The 19,343-nt window shown below is 35.8% G+C and overlaps 1 protein-coding gene across 1 annotated transcript; it reads right to left on the bottom strand.

Annotated features, from left to right (window-relative positions):
* Window positions 1-1,979: 1,979 nt before the first annotated feature.
* On the bottom strand, window positions 1,980-18,095 carry LOC117787489 (transmembrane protein fend). Its single transcript, XM_034626035.1, has 7 exons — window positions 18,018-18,095; window positions 16,639-16,679; window positions 13,392-13,593; window positions 12,405-12,716; window positions 6,541-6,588; window positions 3,997-4,248; window positions 1,980-2,974 (listed from the first exon to the last, which is right to left on the bottom strand). Exons 1-7 carry the CDS (start codon window positions 18,093-18,095, stop codon window positions 2,429-2,431), a joined length of 1,479 nt encoding a protein of 492 aa, XP_034481926.1. The 3' UTR covers window positions 1,980-2,428.
* Window positions 18,096-19,343: the final 1,248 nt, after the last annotated feature.

Below are 19,343 nucleotides of genomic sequence, written 5' to 3'. Positions count from 1 at the left end.
ACAAATCAAATTATATTTACATAATCAAATAAATATAATAATAGAAAAAGAAAAACAATATTTATAGTTTACATAAACATATGAATTCTAGTCTAAAAAAAAAAGGTCGTGAAAAAAATGGTTACTTATGAACTAAAACAAGTAACATACGCTTCTGTATGTTAGTAATTTCGGTACGCACCGAATCTTCTATGCTCTTTTCCGGTTAGTCAGTTGATTTGTATAGACAAGCTATATTATATATAAATCTAAGTTTTTCAGACTCAACAAAAGTGGTTTATTTCTTCAAAAATACCTTTGCAAATTGATGGGATTCTTTATCAAAATTATCAAAGCTGTTCCAAATTTCAAATTCGTAATAATTTAATAAAATATAAGATTTAAGAAATTTTTAATTGCATCGAATATGAAATAAGGAACAGAATTATGATGCACAATTATGATAAATGCAAGGGTATTAAAACTCCGGCATTCCAAAGTTCTCAATTTTTTTTTTTTCAGTTATTATTTGTTCTCTACCTACGGTTGGCTACATTTATGTATGCATGTTTGTGTTCATGTGTGTTTGTATGTGGATTTATGTTAATTTTTATTGTTTATCTAGTCTATATGTTGATCTATTGCCGTACCATACCTATCTATTATATGCTATAGTTGAGCGTATTGAGCTTTAAGTTTTAAGTTCATTTCTTTTTTGGCTGCATATATGAAAATTATCGAGTATTACGAGTATGAATATTCCTATATACGTATATGTAGTTTCGTCAGTCAAAAAAAAAAAATAGACAAAACTAGACAAAACTAGAAAAACAAAATTCAACTCGAAGTTGGTCCGATTTCTTAGGTATTATATATATGTAACTATGTACTACAGACTTGTAGATGATTATCATGAATGTATGTGTGTGAGTGTATGTGTGATATCAGACAAACAGATAGAAACATCATTATGTGTTAGCCTCATTTGCTGTGTGTGTGTGTGTGTGGTTTCTCTCACTTAAACTTAATAATTCTTATATAGAGGATACTTTGACCTGGAAAAGAGCTTTTTGATACGGTTTAGATAAAAAACAACAAACTTTACTTATCTTATTGACGCTTAAATATTTACAGGCATTTTGCGTAGCGAAGCTTTTCATTTTTCTTTTTGTTAGTATTTCATTTTTCCACTTGTTGTACATAATTGTATTTGTATTTTATAATTCATAATCAAGCCAATTCCGTATTCCACTTTCAACGAAACTCCAGATAGAAATGTGTAAAAACACAAAGAATTTTTAATAAAAAGTGCAAAGGAAACTTGATAAAACATTGCGCTGGATTTGTTGCGAATGTGGAACTTGGAACGGACTTTAATGTATATATGTAGTTTACGTTTTTTGAATGCATTTGTTTTTGTTTTCTTTTGATTTTTTTTAGCTAAGTATAAACATTTAAAAATTTTGAAAAATATTTCATTTTGATTTTAGTTATGGTTTTGTCTTTTTTTTCTTAATTTTTTTCTGCTTTTGTATTATTAGTTTTAAAGACGACGAATTATAAACGACATGCGATCTTTAAGAATTTTATATATATATATAATATATGTGTATGTATGTATATATATTGAAAAAGCGACGCGACGAGAAAAAAATTGTTGTTTTTTGTTGTTGTTGCATAAAATTTGTAGCAATTTGTTGCATTTAGTTTGGTGTATGTAGTTGTTGGCCGAGGCCCCTCAATAATGTCTAAATACTTGTCTGTATATATATTTATATGTATATATAGCTATGATATAGTATGTATGTATATTTTTTAATGTAAGTATGTATATAGGCGTAATTGTATATTAGTTAATAATTATATATGCATGTATATATATATATGACTATTTTGTTGTTCTCCTTTTACATGTTCATCATCATTTATTTTTGACCTAAATGCTAAAAAGGTAAAACTTAAACATACGATTTGAGCGAACTTTAATTTTTATTTTCTGTTTTTCTTTTTTGCTTTAGTTTTTGGACTTGATGTGAGATATTTTGATACAATAACTACATAAACAAAAGCTGTTCCAACTTTCGCTTTTGCAGCTATTTCACATACTTTTCGGTTGCAAAAAGTATGCAACATTTTTTTTTTTATCCAAACTAACTTGGAACAATTCCCGCATATGTATGTTATTAAGATTTATGCATGTTAGTTGAAAGTATATGATGTAGTTAGTTAGTACGCATGTGTGTATGTTGTGTGTGTGTATGTGTGTGTATATATTATGTACAATTTGGGTGCAGAATATCACATAGTCAGACATATACGACTACAAGTTCTCATTTTCTTTTAGTACGGATTGATTTTGTTGTTGTTATTTTTTGGTTTTTTTTTTCTACTTCGCTTCCTTTACTTTACTTTAATTTCTTTTTTTTGTTTTAAGTTAGCTAGTTTTTGTTTATACATGCAACGTGGAGTTGTCCATGGAGAGTCGCGAGGAGCGACGTCCGCTTAGCAGAGATGCGGTATCCGCGTCCGCATCAGCTGACCGCTTGCGTTGCGGACGCAGAAACAGGAACATGACCAACAGGGCCAAAAAGAAGGCCAACGCACCAAATGCCGGATACACAACGCCGCTCAATTGGCTTGCCGTTGGCAGCGCACTGATGATGTACACACGGTCCGTGGGTCGAACACGTTGCACTGTGGTTTTGTTTGTTGTTGCTGCTGTTGCTGTTGTTGCAGCTTCTTTTGCTGCATTTCTTGTTGTTGCTGCTTTGGTTGTTGTGGATGCTGCCGATGGTGCTGTCGTTGACATAAACACGGGAACGGAGACGGGCACAAAGCTTGAAATTGTCCGGCGATTGGTTATCGTTGTCGTTGTCCTTGACGTTGGCAGCGCTGCCTTTGACGTTGACGCCGACGCCGACGCCATCGCTGACGCTGACAGCAGCTGATGTGTGTCCACATTGAGCTTGAGGGAGCGACGCATCTGACCCGTTAGCTGCAAACCAAAGAGAGACAGAAAGAGAGAGAAAATGAAACAAAGCGAGCTGACTAGATTTTAGTGATGTGTAAATCAAAAACTAAACATCGAATTTAAACATCGCATCGCGAATCGAATTGTTTTAAAATTTTTAGTATTGGGGGGAAATACAGAGTTGTTCCACAAATACAAACCAAGCGAAAAGCAACTAAAAACCCATACATTTTTGGTAGGTTTTCGTTTCTGAAACACCCCTGATACATTTCTTTTTTTTTGCATATAAAGGCATTTTAAAAACGACGTAACGTAACAGTCTCTAACGACAAAACTTAACAAAAATTCAAATAAAAACAAAATATTTTCTATCTTTGTAAAAATTAAGTCGGGTTTTAATTGCTTAAAGAAAATATTCTACGCTATTTCTTTTAATAAATGATTTGAAATTATGTAAGTAAAATTACCAGTAATTAAATTTAAAAGCAAATCTTTTTATATCTCAGTACCAATTAAGTTAAATTTCAATTGCCTAAGCTAAACACTCTAATAAAACTTTTTATTTTAAAATGTTTTGGATTCCAGATTATTAAATTATAAAAACTTTTCTCGTTTTCTTTTTATTATTTTTAAATTGATTTGATTAAGAAGTGCTCCATATATAAAATAATATATTTTAGCTTATTTAGTAATTAACAATCAGGTCCACATGCAAGTTTTATGGCTCATTGACAAATTTGCTTTGCTTTTGTTGCTTGTTGAAAATAAGAAAATGTTAAATTAATTATAACATACACAATAATTTATAAACATTTGTTATGCAGCAAACACATAAACTTTTACAAATAAAAACCGCAAAAAAATTGACATTTCATGAAAAACATTTAATATAACTCGATTAATTGACAAAAAAAAAAGAACAAATAGAAATATGAATATAAAATAGTTTCAAAGCGTTGCATCGATGTTTTTTGCCATCACTAGCGTATTTTGTCTCAATAACTGAGGTTACGCGTATGCACGGATGTACGGAAAGTTGTGCTTACCTTATGCTTGCAGGTCACCTGTATGTTGTAGACCGTATCGGGCCAAAGTGATAGCTCGGCGCGTGCCGTATCCGTTAGCAGGTTGCCCATGAGCCCGCCACCGGATACCTCCCAGGTGATCAGGCATTGACGCGATGCGTTCGCAATAAGCTCGTCCCAGCCGATGTCGGTCAGAACCAATGCGCCCTGTCGCTGGGCGTGGTGTACGCGCAGCTCAAAGGGCGCCCATTGCCTTTGGCAGTTTTGCCAGCACTGTGGGTTAAATAGACAACAGAGCGTTGAGCAGCTATTGGATACACACTAATACATATCTGCAATTTACATACATATACAGACCTGGACAAAATAATAAGAACATCATCATTTGCCTAATGTTGTATTTAAAATAATTATTTTTAAAGTTAATCTCCTATTGTTTGTATAGGTATTGTTTTAAAAAAGCTTTAAAAATTCCAAAATATATTTTTTTTATTCTGATATGTTTATATTTTATAGCCCGAAAGTCTTTTTCTTATAGGCTATTTCCACGAGCACTCACATTTGCCACATTTGCTCACATTTAAATGTGGCAGATTTGTGAATGGTGAATGGCAAAAAATCTTAGCATTCATTATGAATGAGCCAAAATGATCATTCGGATTTTGTACTAAAATGAAGTCCACATTCGGGCCGAATGATAAAAATGGCGTCGAATGTGCCAAATGTGCTGTCGTGGAAATAGGCTATTAATTATTTGATTTTGGATGATTTTGGCCCATCTGAACTTCTGAAAGTGGCATATTTTTTAGGTTTCTCTTATTAATTTCATAATTCTTAAGCATTTTTTGCTCCTAGCATCTTTTAATACCATTTTCAAATCTCCTCGATGCTTATCCATTAGATTTAAGTCTTGCAATTAAGCCTTTTACTCAATAACATCAGTTTTATGGGATGGTGTTCTTATTATTTTGCAAACGGGTGTGTAATGTATATATGAACCAAAGTGTCGACTCATACACACACACACACACGCACAAACACACACATAAGAGTCGCGATTGCTTTGCCCGCAAATTGGCAACAACGCAATTTTGCCAGCCGCCCGCAGCAATCAACAGCAACAACATTTAACCCATCAATGTGCCAACGTTCTCAAATGAGCACTCACAACTCAATCCCAATCGCAATCCTTTAAAGCCAATCAATTCAATGATGTTCATTTTCAAATGAATTTCAATCAACATGGCTGCGGCATATTTAAATTTCAATTATCTTTGCCTACCGAAACAACATTTAAATTATTTTATGTACGCCGTACTTAAATACAGACCTAAATCGAGCAATATTTTTTGAAAAGTAATTCAATTACGCCGTACTTAAATACAGACCTAAATCGAGCAATATTTTTTGAAAAGTAACTCAATTCGAAATGGGAATAGTAATTTAAATTCAATTATTTTTTGTGGGGAAAGCCAATCAAATTAAATAATCAATTCAGACTAGTGTTAGATGTTCGAAAATTATAATTAAAGTGCATACAAATTAATGTCAAATTTAAAAATATCTCTGTTCCACTTAATTTTGAAATATTAAGCAATATTTATCAATTATTCCTTTGATTATTCAACAAGTATATAGCCAAAAAAAATGCTTTACTTTTCGTGTAACTAAAAAGTACTTACGTTTTCAATTAATAAATTAAACTGTTGCGCCTTAATATCAAAAAATAAATTACCTATCATCTTGTTTTTAATATATATCAGGGATTAAAACCGTATTCGAAATCGTTACCTTAAACAATTAACCGATTGAAATTGAAAACCGTAACTGAAACCCTAACCGAAACAAAACTTTTAAAGAAGACGAAAACCGAAAACTGAAATAACCGATTAGTAACCGATTAATGTTAATTCAACTATGTTGTTTGAATGAAAGCCTCGTTTTTTAAATTAAATTTGATTTCATATATTATTAAATAGACTTTTTTTTTAAATCGAAGCATTTTTTTTATATATTAACGTTTTTTTTTTAAATTTTAAGAAGAACTTTTTTTATGTGTGAACGGAAACAATATTCAACTTTAATTTAAAATGCTTTCTGCTAAATTGAATGTCATTTCCTAATTTATGTAAAGAGAGTTATACATTAATATAAATAACACATTATATATTTTTCACTGGTCTTCAGTTACTATACATTAAATCCCATTCTAACAAAGTATATTTTTTTGTTTTAGTCATTTTTTTTTTTGTAAGCAAAAAAAGATGTTTCTGTAAATTTTAATTAATTAAATTCACTAATTAAGTAATGTTTATTTTTTTGTTTATAGCCAGTTTGTGAGACACTTGAATGGGTTAACGAAGCAAACCAATTATTAACTGTTGCTGAGTGCTTAGAAAGCGAAAGAGAGAGCGAGAGAGAGAGAGAGAGATTGAGAAATGTGTATGTATGTATATATGTTTAAAGATGCTTTGGGGCAATGTTGGGACTGCTGTTATCGTTTGTATCCGTTGTCCTTATAGTAGTTATTATATGGTCTAAAGCATAGGCATGGTCGGTACTTACTTTTCTGCAATCAACGAAATCCGTGCAATAATGCCAATCCCCCGCAAACTGTAAAGAGAACAAGCAAAAAGCCAAAAGAGATGAGAGATGAGATACAAAAACAACAGCAGCAATAATGGGGAGGGAAACAAAAAAAAAGTTAGTTAGTGGGCGTGGCCTAATCGAATTTTAAGTAAGCTAGAAAAAGTAATCAGGCACAGAGCCCGCAGGCTCATCTCCTTGCCCCTCACCGCTGACCGAGGACAACGCCATTACCAACAATAGACGCAAATTTGTAACTGTAATATAAAAGGCCTGACTACAGAAAAAAAAGTACAAAAAAATTAGTAAAAGGCAGAAGCCCCAGGAAGAGATACACACATACATATACATGAATGCATCTGTGTGTGTGTGTGTGTGTGTGTGTGTGTGTGTGTGTGTGTGTGTGTGTGTGTGTGTGTGTGTGTGTGTGTGTGTGTGTGTGTGTGTGTGTGTGTGTGTGTGTGTGTGTGTGTGTGTGTGTGTGTGTGTGTGTGTGTGTGTGTGTGTGTGTGTGTGTGTGTGTGTGTGTGTGTGTGTGTGTGTGTGTGTGTGTGTGTGTGTGTGTGTGTGTGTGTGTGTGTGTGTGTGTGTGTGTGTGTGTGTGTGTGTGTGTGTGTGTGTGTGTGTGTGTGTATAAATGACCGCAAAGTTGTATGGCGAATTGAAATTTTTACGCTGTTGGCAGAAGATGAAACTGTGGACTAACTGGACTTGCCTGCTTAGCCTTTGTCAACTGTCGCTTTAGCTACGCAGCAGCGACAGCTGGACGCAGGACGAAGGACATAGGACGTAGGACACATTCTTCTAGTCCAGGATCCAGTCACACAGTCACAGTCACAGTCAGAGTCGGAGTCGGAGTCACATTTGCCTGTCCGTTTAGTTTATGAATGAGCACGCAGACAAATGAATGAATGTGCTGATGCGAACTGAGAATGGAGAATCGAGACTCAACCGAGAATTGAGAAAGGGACACCGACTGACTTGGTTTTTGCCTGAAGGATGGCGAGCATCAAGCAGGCAGGCAGCCAGTCAGGCAGTCAGAGCCATCCCAGTCATCAGGAGCAGCAGGAGCACTTTGTCATCATTACACAATAAGGCGGCCAGATAAACGAGCATGCCAAAAGGAAAATCGCAAAGACAACATATTTTCCGCTCAATTGAATTTTTGGCCTTTGCGAAACAACTTGGGCGATAAGTAACAACAATAAGGCGGCAAATGAATGAACGAATGAGTGACTGAATACTGAATGCCTTGAATGGGCCCAAAACCATTGCCAATTCGAGATGGTCGCGTGATCAGCTATCGCATTGACAAAACTATCACAAAACGAGCAATTTTAAACATGATTAGCGAAAACATCTTTCGTTTAACTAAAAGCAATCAATTTGGCCAAAATGATAACCACTTTACACAAATATACCCTGTAAATGCATTAAAAAAAAGCAAAACTTGATAACTGTTTCCAATACAAAAACCAATTTAATTTAACAATTGTATTTGTAATTGTATAGTTAAGCTTAAATTATTTCAAAGAGTATAAACTGTTTTCAAAAACGATATATACTGAATAAAGTATTACAAGTATTAAAGCTTACATTTATTGCGCTTTGTTTATGTGTTAAACTGATAATAACACTGCTTTAGTTTTCAAACAAAAAAACATATCGAATATTCGACTTAATTACAAATTTCTTTAGATTATATATTTATTTCTCTACAATGATTCTCTTTAAAATGCAATTCATTCTATTATGCATTATTTGAAAAACTCAAATTTTTTTGATCAAAAAAGACGAGAAAATCATTGAAATGTTATCAGTTTCTAATAGATTGAAGTTTGTTTGTAGTTGCTCTTTATAGCTGTGAGTCGTGACTCGCCTTGTCGTGTCACGCTACCATCTTTAGTTGGCAAATAAAACGCACCACACGCTCAATGAAAACGCTGAGCCGGCATTCAGACGTTCCGTCCAATGTCCTACGTCCCAAGTTCCTCTGTCCTCCGTCTTCCGTCCTCTGTCCACACAATTCCCGCCCGTGTCCATTGTCCATTGTCCGTCCGTCCCACAGTCGTTTCATTGAGAGTCTTGTGGCCTACCTGGCATAGTTGTTGGCCCATATAAATTATACGCAGGCAGCGGACAACTTTTACATGCAATTGCCCACGGAATTGGACAACGTTTCACACCCAGGCCACATAAATTACCCATCCAGGTCAGTTTTGAGCAGTTTTATGAGCTGCGACTCAATGCCCAATGGCTATGTGACCAGTTGTCCAGTTGCCAGTTTCCCAGTTGCCAGTTTGCCAGTTGCAAGTTGCCCGATGGCACGTAGTCGCCAAATGCTGCGCTTGTCAATTATTGAAATGCTGTCGGAACAGATTCCACCACCACCAACACCAAGCAAAGTTTACGTGCCCGGCATACGCATCTGGCATTACAATATTTTCGACGGAGACAGACAGACAGACGGACAGACGTACATACATAAAGACGATAGACCACCCTTCATTCTGACACTACCATCCCCCCTTCCCATTCCACAGTCAACAAACTTGCCCGAAAAATCAACGAACAAAGTCTTAGGATGCTGCCAACTTTTATGGTGTTAATTTGGCGCTGATTGAGCGACGCTCGTGGGTTGGTGGCCTGTGCCGGGGATTAGGCCCGGACAGGCGTGAAATTAGCCCCAGTGCATGTCGCTTGCAGCCGAACAACCCTTAAAGGTCAACGGATTGCATTTGCAACGCCAAATGGATCATCGAACCAAATTTATTACGCTTTAATCAAGCGAATCAAGCTACAAATACGAATTCATTCAATCGAATTTCCGTCACAATTCCCAAAAAAACCTTTTTCACCGATTTTTTTTAAATGTCTTTTTATTTGGAAATCAAAGAGATTCCTATCAAGCGGAAAGATTTTTCGATAGCCTAATTCGTTGTATTAAAAATGGCGATTTCAATCTGTATCTACAATTTGCAGAGCTTTCTGGATTGAATCATGCTATGGTCCGCTCTTCACTGGGAATTAAATCTGAATTTCTTAGTTATGTATTTGGAATTTTTCTTTTCAAGTTGAATTCAGTGCCGAATACGTTTTTTATTCTTCTTCTACAAAGCATCAGCACTTTATACGGTTATGGTTCTTGAAAAACTTGGAAGTAATTTAAATACAAAATGAAAAGATTCTAAATAAAATGTTTTATTTCTCAATTTTTCGAAATCATCTTATACATATCTTTTCTATCAAAAGTCATCTCTAAATTACTTTATTTCTTTCAAACGAAAAACTTATTTGTTTCGTGGAAATCACAAAAGGTCGATTTCAACATAACGAAGGTTAGAGAAATCTTTAAAATATTCGAGAAAAAAAAAACTTTGTCTTGTGACAAATTAATCAAATTTAGATGTTGTATTTATTTGGAGCATAAATGAAGTTTAAAATGAAACGATTTGTTTCACTTTCAACAAAGTTTAGCTTATCTTAAATTCGAAACCACTTTTATCTAACAGTACAACTTTTAATAGCCAATCAATTAAATATCTTGACTCTTCTTTAGAATTTCCAGAGTTTCTTACAAATAAAATTAATGGAGAGGCTGAGCCAGAACGAGTTTCAAAAGAGATCAGAAAAGTCTACTATGCCTACCTTTGACACCGTTTAGTTCAAGATAAACCGGAACCACTTTATTTTCCAGTAATAGTTTCAATGCAAGTTGCTGACTCTTCTTGAGTATCTGTTTTACAATTTAATAAAATTGTGGATGACGGGTTGCACAAGTTCAAAAAGGGTTCAACAAAGTAACTTCTTTGAACATTCGTCAACATTTATTTTAACTTACAGAAACACTCTTATTCCCATATTAAGAGTTTTAATAGTCATTTAATGGAATGTTTAATGACTTTTAAAAATTTTAAAGGCTTGACGTTCGCAAGAATCCACTTTAAATATTGTAAATTTATTTCACAATTCGTAGCCCCTATATTTCCCCGTCAATAGCATTAATGGAAAATGTAAAACGATAAGGGACGTATTTCTATGAATCAAATTTGGATGCTAATTTATACCAGGTTCAATGTAATTTCTTTCCAGCTTGAAAATTTGCTTGAGTTTGAAACCACTTCTATTCTCTGATAAGACTTTTACCAGTCGTTTAATGGAATTTTTTAATCTGCTCTTGGGAATTTTAAGAGTATCCGTTTCACAAATTTGAATGCTGAACTAAAACAAGTTAAGCGTTAACAAGAGTTTATCTCAAATGCGGAACCACTTTAATCACCCCTATTTAACTTTAATATTTGACGAACTTTAAAAGTTTCTCGGATGCTGAGTGAGAACAAGTTGAACATTGTCAAAAGCTTATATTTAATATAGAACTATTTTCATTCTTTAGGTAAAGTTTTGACTCATTTTACAAATAAAACAAATTTGGATGCTTCATCAATAGAAGTTTCAAAACGAAGAACACTGGAATTTGTAATAACTTTCTGTTAAATTGTGAACCACATTTATACACTATTAACACATTTAATAGGTTTTTGATGGAATGTTTTACGTCTTCTGATGCTGCATACTGAATCAGAACAAGTCAAACGGACTCGGAAATAATTGTATTCTTCAGCAATGCTTTTAATGTTGACTCTTCTTGATAATTTGAAGGGTTTCTCACATCCTCCTCATCCATGTTTCGTTTATGAATGGAAACTTGTTTCTTTTTTCCTGGCAGTTCATTAGAATACTAGTTTTTCGTGTTATCTAATTGCGTTTGGAGACGCCTTACAATATTTCAATGCTTTTTTGGAAACACACCCAAATTGGCCTTAGGGGTATTTGCAGCAGCCTGCTTGATTTGATCCATCCCAGTTACCTAATCTATATTAGCAGCGCTCTATGACTGGCATGGACCACCCGGTTGACATTGTCAACCAGCTACAACAACAGCAACAACTAGCGAGCTACCTGAGAAGCGGCAGCGATGTCGACGAGCAGATAAAGTCGAGCAGCCGCATAAAAAATAAGAAAATAAAAAACGTAAACGTAAATGTTCCCCGGGTCGTCCCTTGTCTTGTCTGTCTTGTCAGGGCATTGTCATTGCCCGAAACTGAATTTTTGAGTATGAGTTTGAGTCTCGGTTTGGTCTTTAGCTATACCGACTATTACACAGAAAGAAACAAAATTCTTGTTTTGAGCATGCATATTTTTTCAGAACATATAACTATATTGTTAAATAAAAACGATATAAGAATCAAATGGCATTAAAATAACCAACAAATATGTAACTTTATAAAAAATAACCGTTTGTACAGGCACGGTTTCGGTATATTTTTCAAAAAATAATTTTGAATTTTCTGTATGTAATTTTGCTTTATATTACAAAAACAAAGACTTCAAATTGATGTTAGGTTTATCTCACTAAAAAAAACATTTTTAAATTTTTCAACATTGAATTTTTGTACCGGTACTAATACCGAAACCGATAGGACAAAACCGAAACAGAACCTTTTACTTAAATAAGTAGTTATTTCGGGACGTACCGAAACCGATATTTGTTTTAGTTAATTTTCTGAGAAAAATACATAGAACCCCGATTAAAATAATTGAAAACATTACATCTGTATTTCGTTAGGTTTAAGTGAAGTGAATTCCGTTTTAAGTGAATTCCGACAACACTTCAATATTTGACATTTAATCCAGAATTGCGGACTATTTTTTGCCGTGTATGGGTTGGCCTTGGCAAGTCGACAGTCGAGTCTTGGGCTCAGTCGAGCGCATAGAAGTGTCCGTCAAGTGCGTCTTATCTTTAATGGCCTGACCAGGAGTAGGAGCAAGAGCTGGAGGCTTACCTGCTGATAGCAGCTTTGGCAGCATCTGGTTAACTGTTTGTGACCAAATGGCGTTGCTGCCGTCTCCGTTGCCTGCAACTCGGCGGCAGCATCCGCATTTGATGCATATTGTTGCTGCGCCTGGACGGCAACAAGGAGCATGAATATTGCAAATGACTGAAACATTGTGGTTGTTCCTGTTGTTGTTGTTGTTGTTTCTGTTCCAGTTGTTGCTGTTCCTCCTACTCCTCTTCTTCTTCTGCTGATGCGCGTGGGCGTGAGCGTAGTAGGCGTGGCCGTGGGCGTAGGCGTAGGCTCGGGGCGTTCACAGATTGATTAATTGATTGATTTTGTTTGTTTATTTTTGTATCAAGTGCAGATTGTTGTTATTGTTGTTGTTGCTCTTCCTGCCCATAATATGCGACGAGTGTGACGACAGCGACGTCAACGTTGACGTCGACTGAACTGAGTAAAGCAGCGCATGTATTTGTATGTATTTGTTGCTTTTGCTTTTGTTTCAGCTTTTGCTCTTGTTGCAATAACAACAATCAATGCACTGAAAGCTCGCACATGCTGCGAATAATATACATATGTACGTTTAGTTGTGCTACGTTATTGTTTATGTTTTTATTTTATTTTATTAATTTTGTTGTTGTTTGCTGTTTTATTTATTAGTTAGTCCCGGGCTGACACTTTGTTTGGGAGGCGTTGGGGCGATAGTTAACGACATGCTGTGGCCCTGACTCCGTCTTCGACTCCGACTCCAGCTCTGGGTCTGCGCACCTTGTTTAAGTTTTTTATTTGAGCTGTATGCTCAGGTAAGTTGGCACTGGAACTGGCACTGGCACTGGCACCATAACAAAAACACAAACAAACAACACACGACAACAATAAATAAAACGTGCACACACAACAAGAGCAGCAGCAGCAGCGAAGAGCAGCGTCAGCAAAGAAAAATAATAATAATAACAACAACACCAGCGACAAGGCGAAGGTGACGGCGACGACGACGGCAACTAACGAGTGAGACTGCGACAGCGACACCGACAGTGACAATGACAGAGGGCGAAGGCGAAACGAACCAACGTCGTCGAGGATAAATGCTGCACTAACGGAAAACGAAAACTGAACCAGAACCAGGCTGCGAGATAACACACAAGTACACACACAAACAGACGCCCAAGCACACACACACACACACACATTCGAACTAGCAGACGAACAAACGAGCCGGAGAGCAGAACATAGAAAAAGGGCTGCTATTTTTATAGCTAAGCAAACAGCTGCTGCAGCGAGAAAATAGCTACAATTTAGCCTTTTTCTGTGCATATCACAATAACAACATCAAACAAACTCAACTTATGTTTTATACTAATGAATAAAACTAATTTTATAATTTAAACATTAAGTAAACTATCTTGACTTAAGTAACTTGACAATTTGTTGATTTTATTAACAGCTACTTTTGCTCTGTTTTTCGGCTAAGCTTGTTGGCAAGGCCACAGCGAGATCTGACAGCACTGGCCGCACAAGCTTCAAAGGGGCGTCAGTCAGTGGTTGTTGTTCGCGCACGAGTTCCAACATGCAACTCGAACATGTTTGAAACGATATTCAAATTGCATTTGCGATGATCGCGTGTCGTGATGTGTTTGGCGCAAGGCACGAAAAAATCAATATATTATTAACTTCATTAATTAATAGATTTATCTTTGAAGCAAACTTATCGCAATTTAAATGCTAGGTGACAATGTGCAAGAGATTATAGAACACTGCCTAACTTAAAGTGCTGCAAAGCCAAATGTAGCTCATCGTGCTTATGGATTCGATATCGGTTGTCATCGCTAAATTATAATATAACATCAATAAACTTGTAGGAAAGGCTACAATCGAGCAAGCTCGACTGTAAGTTATCCTGTAATTTATCAATAATTAGAATACAAATAATCAGCCATAAAAAATCAAAGTAAATTTTAAATGGTATATTGGTTATTTGGCATCTTTAATAATATATTCAACTCAATATTCAACTGCAGGTACAAATTTAGTTGGACTGCTTTATGAATGATTCCATTTTACTAGCGTATTACTCTGAAACAAAGAAAAAGAAACATTGGTTTTGGATTTTTGTTTTATGCTATTTCTAGCTAGCTTTTTTGATCAAATAGGAGATTTTTAACCTTTAAAGCGGATATGGGTTAATCCTGTAAAAATATTTTTAAATCTAACTGAAAATTGCAATTAGTTAAGATTTTTCTTTTGCCTTAAATAATTACAGTGAAATGTTATTTCCCTGTGTACCAACTGAAGGAGACGAGCACAAGACAAGAACGCGGGGAGAATTTAAAAATTTTTTACAATTTCGTGAAAATTTAAAAAAAAATTTATAATGTAAACAAAATTTTTAAACATTTTCAAAATTGATACAAATATTAATATGTTAAAGTTTTCAAATGTATAAAAATAATGTCTAGCATTCGACAAAAGTTGATTAGTCTCATGGTATTTGTTAAGTACAGGGTGGATAAATAAATGTCGGAGTTTGAAGTTGGGTGCCAGCGGAGTCACGGAGTCTGTGTGTGTCTCTTTCTGTTGTGGTGCTTGCTTGACTTTGATGATGATAATGATGACCATGATGATGATGATGGGGTGGCATTGCTGCTCTAAGGCTTTGCCTATGGATTTGGCTTTGACTATGGCTATGAATACACGGCTATAGCTATGGCTACGGCAATCGCAACGCGAGTATGGCTTTGACTTTGCCTTTGACTTGGTGGTGGCCTTCCCTTCTCCTCCCCTTCCTTCTCTCACCATCCATCCCTTCTTTATCAGCAAGGCGCGCGTGCATGCAGATGAATCAAAGCAGCCGCTGATTATAGCAACAATATGGAAATGCCGCTACCTTTTCTCTATCTCCCTCTCTCTATCAATCTATCTCTCTTTCTCTCTCTCTCTCCAGAACTCCATGCTGCCTCGGGTTATATAGGGGCATTGTTTATTTATACTCGTATATGCCCTACACACATGTGTGTGTGTGTGTGTTTGTGTGCTTGGTTTTTATAACTTCCATTTGCCAAAGCATAGTAAATTCTTTCAAAGCGTGTACTACATTTATTATTTAAGCCACGCTGTTTTCACTCTGTCTCTCTCTCTCTCTCTCTATCGCAGCTATCTCTATTGGACTCCCTTTTCCTCTATGCGCATTGTTCTAGCCGTAGCCTAAGCCCACCCCGCCCCCTTTACCCAATCGTTGTCTGCTCGTCTCAGTTTCTGACTGTTGGTGTATTAGCCTCCCCTCTCCACCATGACCATGCTTACTGCAATAACAGTAACAACAACAACAACAACAAGAGCTTGCTTTATTTGCATATTTTGACTTTTATGCGGCAAAAATATTACTTGCTGCGCTGCTGCCAGCAAACAAACAGCCCCCCAAACCCCACAACCAACATACCCTTCCAACCCCAACCGCAACACTCCACCTATCTTTCTTCTTGTTCCCTCCTAACGGCAGTTCACCCTACCTAAAACAGGGCAACGTTAATAAAGCGGCTGGAAATAAAAAAAATATATGAAAAGACTGAAGCAAAAAAATATGAAAATGAAAAAGAAAAAGAACGCCAAAAATTAAGGCAAAAAGTTTTTTCCATTTGGCATGCTGCCCTAACACGCGCAACCCCCCACCACCAACCCCCTCGCATTTCTCCTACCCCTCCCTGTACTTTGGTCCTGCGACTTTTCCTTATACATAAGTCGTCTGCAAAGTTTGAAATTTGGGGCTGGTTTATAACTCTATTGCAACATGTTGCATGTTTCAAATTGCCAAAAAAAAAAAAAAAGCAACAAAAAAAACGAAAGTAACAAGAAAGAACAACAATATATAACATAGATCAGTTATCTGACAGCCCCTGCATCTACTTATATTTATAATAATAATTTCAACCTGTGTTTGCGGACTTGCCAAACATGCATATATCACAATTAATCCTTGACAAAGTAAACTTTATTTGTTTGCCTTAAATGCGGACATGCCACAGAATACGCCCCCCGTTGCCACGCCTCGCAGTAAGCTATAAGTACATACCAAATTTCAGCAACATATTTCTAGTACTTTGCGACTTATGAGTCCGAAACACCCGACACTTTGGTATAATTTTTGAAACCATTTTCGAAACCACTTTAAATGACATAAACATAATGTATAAATTTCAAATTAGTAGTTTTCAAACATTTTCTGATATTCTCTTATTTTTAATACCCGTTAATCGTTGAGTACTCGCAATAGGGTATATTGTACTCCTAGCAACAGGGAGTTTTAATTTTTTAACAGGCGATTCCAATTAAATATATAAGCATTTGATACTATCCCCAAGATTTTTTTTTAGAATATTGAATACAAACTATACACTGATAACTAAAAGATAAAAAGGAACTCTGTTTTTAGTGTTGAAATTTCCCGATAATTATTATTTATAATCATACTGAATCGCATCAAGATCGAATATATGTATGTAACGGAAGTTATGGCTGGTTTAACAACGCAAGCGCCTGAAAGTATTCAATATTTTTTATAATTTTTGTATATTTTAATTCACAGATTCAATTAATAAGTAATTAAGTAAAGTAATGGGTATCTTAAAGTCGGGACCTCAAATCAAGCTTTCTTACTAGCCTTTTTTTTTTACATATGCCAAGCTTGTTGACAAAGTTATGGGAAAGGAGCAGTAAAAGGAGGAGCAGGAAAAAAAGGCAAAAAGTGAACAAAAAGAAGCTTTGAAATTTATGCGCCCATGGCGAGCCATTTTGCAGTGTAGAAAAGTTTTTAAAACAAAATTTCATTTTGCGGCCAACGCAATTGACTTTGTCGTAGCCCCCTCCGCACCAGCCCATCAATTGCATCTCCGGAACCCCTCTCATGCCACGTCCATGAAGATGCGGGCCTGTCCGACTTATTAAAAGCCGTTTTACACTAATACTAATTCATGGCAAGTCTTTTAGGCGTTTGTTTTTACTTGTAGTTTTGATTTACGCATTTTTGAGGCATGGCAACAAAGTTTTTGGACTCGGACTTTCGAGTCGAGTGGAAACTGGGAATGACAGCAGCTGCAGCAGATTCGGCAATGGAGCGCTTCCGTTGTGTGTCGCTCGCTTACTCGTGTTGTCAATTAAGCTTTTTCCCGCCAGACCTGGAGTTTTTCGAATGTCAACCGCGGAAGAAATTTTAAAACAGCAGCTGTCGGGAATTTTAGATATTTCTAGGGTTAAAGCAACTACTAAAAATACATAAGTAATTGAAAAAAAATTTTCTTTACTAAAAACGTTTGTATTTCAAAAAATTTTAATGACAAAATGAATGATATTTTGTATTTCTAGCTCTGAAAGCATCTAAGATCTTGGTGTTCATACAAACAGACTGACAGACGGACTGGGATAATTTTACTCGATTTTTAATACTGTTCTACAATTAATGCTATATTGGATCAAAATTGCCTTCATATGCCTTCAGGATATTAGATCAGCCAAAACTTATAACAGCTTTATATCTGGCTTTCTTGCAGATTTGCTAGCATTTCTAGCTATTTTTAAATGTTGCTATAGAATTTTTAGGCCTTGAAAGTTGGCAACACTGTCACTTACTCGTATTCCCCAGGGTGATAAGTAGAAATGACGCACAATGAGCACATCCGGTCCAGCCAGAGTGCATTGAGGTGGCATGTATGGCACGGGCAGGGTGGGTATGGCAAACGAAAAAGTTGCAGACCAGCTTCATCTATAGGGGTAGGGTTAAATCACAAAAACTCTTTCCCATGCTAATAGGCAAAACGGTTGCAGGTCGGGCCTGTAAATAGAATCCATTAAGAGATTTCGAATTCTTAAAAATTAGCCGACGATCTCAAATGTAAGAAGAAGAACAAAAAAACTCAACAAAATAATTAATGGAATTTTTGAACTTTCGGTGCAAATACCGAAAGTCTGCTAAAAACACACGGCATTCATTACATTTCATTTCATTGATGGGAGTTTGCATTTAAGCATCGGAATGGTGAGCGGGGAATGGAAATCGGAAAGGGAATGCCTTTTTACTTTGCCACTTGCCACATGGGGCCGCAAATAAATTTGTCGTCGTGTAGCAGCCCGAAATAGAGCAATTTGCATTATTCGCATTCGTGCAGATTTCGCTTAATGAATTGCACACAACTTGCCAAGAATATTTTTTTTAAAGCGTTACAAAAACTTGAACAAAAACTATTTGAATTGTCATCACACCGAAGATGATAGACACTTTAAGTGCTGGCCTAAAATCTTTTAATTCTCTATTAATTATACCTTATCATTGAATTATTTCTCTTGATTTATCGTCAATCCATTTTTTTACTTAGGTGAATTCTCTGTGTTCCTTTTCTAGGGACATCCAATATTGCTGGGAAAAAAATTATTTTCATTTTAAAGATAAAAAATTATAAATTATGATTTTTTTTCGCGCAAATATATATTAATGATAATAGTCAGACTTTAAATAAAATTATTATTATGTAATGTTTATAACATGGCTTATAATGATTTCGTTCCCTGCTTAAATGGATAAAAAAATAAGTATTAAATGTAGTCAAATTGCATATTCCTAGAGTATTTTTTATGGAGCTTCAACGACATGAAAACGTTATGATGGACGTTGTGTTATGGAGCATTCGACATGTCTGTGTCTGCCACTTTGTCTAAAAGACATTATACCGTAGAAATCTTTAGCCGAATCCGATTTCAAATGTGTCTCGTAAAGGGGTGTCACTGTTTTCCCAGCTTCCCTTCGAATGTCTGCGTTCCCCGTAATCGGAATGCGCCCATCTTCATCTTCTGTATCGTGACGTGTCGGTGGAACGAGGAATGGGGGACTTGCCTGTTCATTCGCAATGTTAATGCAAAATAGCATTTGCATTCATGCCGATGTCGAGATGCCGTCGCCCT

The sequence above is a fragment of the Drosophila innubila genome, chromosome X (assembly GCF_004354385.1).
Source record: "Drosophila innubila isolate TH190305 chromosome X, UK_Dinn_1.0, whole genome shotgun sequence".
In the NCBI taxonomy this organism is placed as follows: domain Eukaryota; kingdom Metazoa; phylum Arthropoda; class Insecta; order Diptera; family Drosophilidae; genus Drosophila; species Drosophila innubila.
Note: the sequence above shows the minus strand (reverse complement) of the source record. Positions and strands in the feature narration are given on the sequence as shown.